The sequence below is a fragment of the Notechis scutatus genome, chromosome 4, assembly GCF_049901735.1.
Source record: "Notechis scutatus isolate UNSWTSFEM ecotype Mainland chromosome 4, rNotScu1.2, whole genome shotgun sequence".
Taxonomy (NCBI): Eukaryota; Metazoa; Chordata; class Lepidosauria; order Squamata; family Elapidae; genus Notechis; species Notechis scutatus.
The window spans coordinates 7,283,702-7,288,531 of NC_142012.1; the positions used below are offsets into that span (position 1 = coordinate 7,283,702).

Here is a 4,830-nt window from a genome sequence, read left to right on the forward strand (position 1 = left end):
CTACGCTTATATAAATGGCAACACACATTCTCTTCTATTGATAGGTGTGGTTTTTTTGGAGGCTGTGGCTCTCATTCCCATGCATTAGGCAGGCAGCCCCTTCCCCTTCCGGCAGGCAGCCCCTCGTTTAAAACTTTTCTTCCTCTCCCTGGGAGTGGCAAAAGCTGAGTGGCTGGCCGTCCTTTGGTTCTGGATTACGGTTGTTCCGTTTGGTTGGTTTTGGGTGCCTCTTTTCAACGTGTAACTTCGATCCTCCTGAAGAGGGAGGTGAAAGATGAATATGTTTACATCAACGAATAAGTGCCAGATCTCTGGCAGTTCAGAGACAGGGAACACATGAGTGCTTGTGCACATCAGGACATCAGAAAATGCTTCCCCGGGCCTGGCACTGCTCCAGTGGTTTCCAAGAGGGCCTTAACTTTTTACCTTCCCTTCTTTTCTACTCTCCGTCTCGTCCAGGTGAAGGTCTGGTTTCAAAACAGAAGGACCAAATACAAAAGGCAGAAACTGGAAGAAGAAGGTCCCGAATCCGATCAAAAGAAAAAGGGATCCCACCACATCAACCGATGGCGGATCGCCACCAAGCAGTCCAACACGGAGGACATTGATGTCACGTCCAACGACTAGCGAGAGGCGGGAGGAGGTGGCCCGAAAAGGACCCAATGGAGATCCAGCTGCTCTCCTCTCCACCAGGGGTGCCCCCTTCATGGGGAATCTGGGGAGGGGGGGGGAACCTAAGGATGATCTAGGAAGTCATTTCTCTCCTGGAATCCTGCCAGTTGCCTAGTTGCCATGGGGCAGACTGGGGAACGTGGGATATGCCCAGCCCAGCCCAGTGTGGAGGGACGAAGCCACCAGGGACGAGGTGAAGCTCTTTGCCAGCCGCGGGAACAAATCCATCCAGCCACCAAGCCCTCCACCGTAACTCCATCCTCTCGTCTTTGTTGCACTTTGGTGGGATCATTTTTTTAATCAACAACAACAACAACAAAAAAAGAATGCATTTTTATTTTAATTTATTATTTCGTGTCTCTGCATTTTGCTGGGCCCTGTGTACATAACTCTGATGTCATAGATAGCGAGCAGCTGTAGTGTGTCTTGCTGTGCCGTGAATAAAAATAACCTGGGTTGGATGTGCAAGGCCTGGTTGTAGCCGGCTTACCTGCAGAAGGGCCCCTTTACTGGACCTGGTTGTCTCCCCAGCCTTTGGCTCCGTTCCGGACAGCCGCCCAAAGTTTTAGACAGGGAGGGCCAGGAAAGCTGCCGGATTCCGGTGGGAATGAGGGTGTCCTTCTGGGCCACGCCCGTGCATTCCCTTCCTGGTTCAGAGGGATGTGTTCCAGTTGTGGCTATGGCTCGTACCTCTCTCTCTTCTGTGCCCAGAAGGCCCCCAACCCCAACTGGGGTCAGGGGGTGGTGGTGGATAGGACAAGCCAAACCACTGGCAGCTGCCTTGTTCTCTGGTTCCTGGTGTGGTCATCCGATGCCAAAGTTTGGGTCACCAAAAATCCTTTAGGCAGGAGCTGCCCTCCTGCCGGCATCTGTGGGTTGGGACTAGGGTGGTGCAGAGTCTCTACCCTCCCCCTCAACAACTGGGTGACCTCTGCCCCTTCAAAGAAGACCCCTCCCTCCCCAGGACCTTCTCCTTGAAGGAGGCTGGGGGGTGAGCAGCACCATGTGGGGCACCTGAACTGGGCGGGCAGGAGCTTCTGCAGTGGACAACCGACTCCCCTGGCCCAGGTGTGGATTGGTTCAGGAGACACCCGGAGAAGGATGAACTGGCTCTCTGGCGCAGTTCCGCCACCACGCTGCCCTACTCTGCAAAGGGAGGAAGCACTGGGACTTCCGCGAGAGCAGCACGGATCTCCCTACAGGCGCTTTTCGGGGACCCGGCCGCCCCATCGGCAGCTTTCAGGCTCCCGGATGCTGCCCGCCTGGAGATGCAGCCTGGAAGGGTGCCCACTGAGTCTTCTTTGCCAGGAGGCCTGAGCCCAACGCTGCGAGAAAAGGGCAGGGGTGGGATTCTACAACTTCGCACCTATTCGCTAGAACCGGTTGTTAACATCCTAAGCAGTCCGGAGAACCGGTTGTTAGAAGAAATTACTGGCCTAATCCTGTAAGGAAGGCAGGAAGGAAACATTCTGGTGTTGCTTACAGAAACTGCCTCTCCGTTAACCCTTATTACATTCTTGGCAGGACTAGACTTCCCGTCTCAGAAACTTCTCTGGAGTTTTTTTCCCCTCCTTTGCTGGTACTTTGCTTGTGTGGAGCGACCATTCAAAGTTACAATGGCACTGAAAAAAAGTGACTTATGACCATTTTTCAGATTTACGACCGTTGCAGCATCCCCACAGTCATGAGAGGCCAGGCGAGGAGATGCGTGCCTCGATGTGAATGATATTGAGTTGGCCACACCCAGCCAATAACATGACCACTGAGCCACGCCCACCAACTAAGCCACGACCACAGAACCGGTGAATCCCACCCCTGGAAAAGGAGTGCGGCACCCTCCCTTTGAGCCCCCCCCCACACCCCGGGATAGGACGAAGGAAGAGGGAGGCCTCCCTACCAGTCCTGAGATGGATCTGTGGGAGCAGGACAAGAGGTGGGGGGAGGGGCGAAGAGGGTGACCCCTTGTGGGCCCCAGATGTAGAAACAAGATTGGGGGGAGGCAGAGGGGGGGAGATGGTGGCAGCTCTGCCCATAAATAAAGGAGCCTCCTGGGGCCCAGGTGACATCTGGTAACCTGTCATCCTCGGGGAAGAGGGCCTGAGGTGGGGGATACTACCTCACCTAGGTGCTGGTGGCTGTGTCTTACCTGGCTTCCTCTGAGGTGTGGGGTTGACAGATGGGCCTTGTTGCTGGAGGTCCGAAGGGGCTTCCATATGGCATCTCCTCTAAGGCAGGAGTCTCCAACCTTGGCAACTTTTAAGACTTGCGGACTTCCAACTTCTGGGAGTTGAAGTCAGGGGTGTTATCCAGCAGTTTCTGACCCGTTTTGGAGAACCAGTAGCAGAAATTTTGGGTAGTCCGGAGAACCAGCCAATCCCACCTCTGACTGGAGATTTTACAGTATCCTTCCCCTGCCACGCTCACTAAGTCACGCCCACAGAACCACTAGTAAAAAACAAAATTGAATCCCACCACTGGTTGAAGTCTACAAGTCTTAAAGTAGCCAAGGTTGGAGACCCCCTGCTCTAAGGCACCTGGGATTCAAGGTGCCAGGCAACTAGCGTCCATGCTCCAACCTTTTTCTTTGGGGTAGCAGCTACAAAACACCTAGAAGAATCTGTAGAGCTCGGCTGTTTCCATTCAAGATGCCTTCAGGACATGGGACGGATATCATGTGGTCACCCTAATCAATTACAGCATACCCCAAGTTGGAAGAGACCTTGGAAGTCTTGGACCAAGCCCCTGCCTAAGCAGGAGACCCTACCCCATTCCCAACAAATGGCTGTCCAGTCTCTTCTTACAAAGCCTCCAGGGATGGAGCAGCCACAAGTTCTGGTGGCAAGCCGTTCCACCGGTTAATAGTTCTCCCTGTTGGGAAATTTCTCCTTGGTTCCAGGTTGCCTCGCTCCTGGGTTAGTTTCCATCCGTTGTTTGTTGTCCTGCCTTCTGGTGCTTTGGACCAGGGGTCGGCAACCTTTTGGACCTCAGGGAACACCAAACTCCTAATTTTAGATCCCAGGGACCGCTAACTGGTTCTGTGGGCGTGGCTTACTTTGTGGGTGTCGCTTGGTGGTCATGTGACTGGCTGGGCATGGCTTGTATGTAAATATTATAAATATTGATATATTGAATTTTTTTATTTAAAAAAAAGAGCAACTTTTACCCAAAATCAGGCAAAGCAGGCAGGCAGATTGAGTTGCTCACAGAATCACAGATTCATTCAGAAATCTATCTATCTGCCATTGGCTAGCTCAGTCTGTCACACAAAATTTGCTTGCGAGCAAACTCATAAAATTTGCTAGCAAGCAAACTCACAAAATTAACTCACAACGCACCATGTATGTAAATATTGATTTTTTTTATTAAAAAAGCAACTTTTATCCAAAATCAGGCAAAGCAGGCAGATTGAGTTGCTCACAGAATCATTGAGTGATCTATCTATCTGCCATCGGCTAGCTCAGTCTCTCAAATTTGCTTGCCGTGAGTCTGCACTGAATTTGCTTGCAAGCAAACTTTCAGTCCTAAGGGAGGTTCGGCTGTGCTTAAAAGCAGAGCCGAAGATCTAAAGACTAGCTAGAAAGCAAGAAATCCAACCATTTCCTGCTTCCTAGCTAATCTAAATCTCCCGGCACAGCAGAACAGATGATGGTCAGAAAAAAAGGAAAAATAGCAACTTAGCAGACAAGTTTGCTGGGTAAGGAGCGAGTGGGCGAGGAGGGTTCTCGTGGGCCATGTGGGCGGCATAGCCTTGTGTTTCTGCGCAGCCTGGATTAATTGCTTTGTTGGCCGCAGAGAAATCTCTGGGGAGTGAGATTTCTCTGTGGCCCACCAAAATTTTCTCATGGCCCACCAGTGGGCCGCAGCCCACCGGTGGCGACTACTGCTTTGGTCTTTTACCTTTACTTGAATCAGGGCTTATGTAAGGGATTGCAACCTTACCTGTCCAGGTGGTTCTTCCAATGGCCGGTTCTCCCAATGGCGCTGCAAATTCCTCCTGAGGGTTTACTTCCAAAGGTTGGCTGCACCTCAACACGGGCTGTTAGAGGTCTTAATCTTTTCCTCCATCTTATTTAACCACTGTAGGAAACCACTAGGAAGCTCATCAAGGTCAGCCTGCTTTACATCCTGCTCCCCAATTTAATGGCAGTATCTAGGTGG

At 51.7% G+C, this 4,830-nt stretch overlaps 1 protein-coding gene across 2 annotated transcripts in view; it reads left to right on the plus strand.

Moving 5' to 3' along the window:
* EMX1 (empty spiracles homeobox 1) overlaps window positions 1–1,133 on the plus strand; it is a 17,305-nt gene extending 16,172 nt beyond the window's left edge. Inside the window, exon 3 of one of the 2 annotated variants that reach the window (XM_026690938.2) lies at window positions 460–1,133. In XM_026690938.2, the coding sequence (XP_026546723.1) occupies window positions 460–627 (168 nt within the window). In that variant the 3' untranslated portion in view covers window positions 628–1,133. The remainder of the gene's footprint in view (window positions 1–459) is intronic. The other variant, XM_087965855.1, reaches the window with a different exon arrangement.
* Window positions 1,134–4,830: the final 3,697 nt, after the last annotated feature.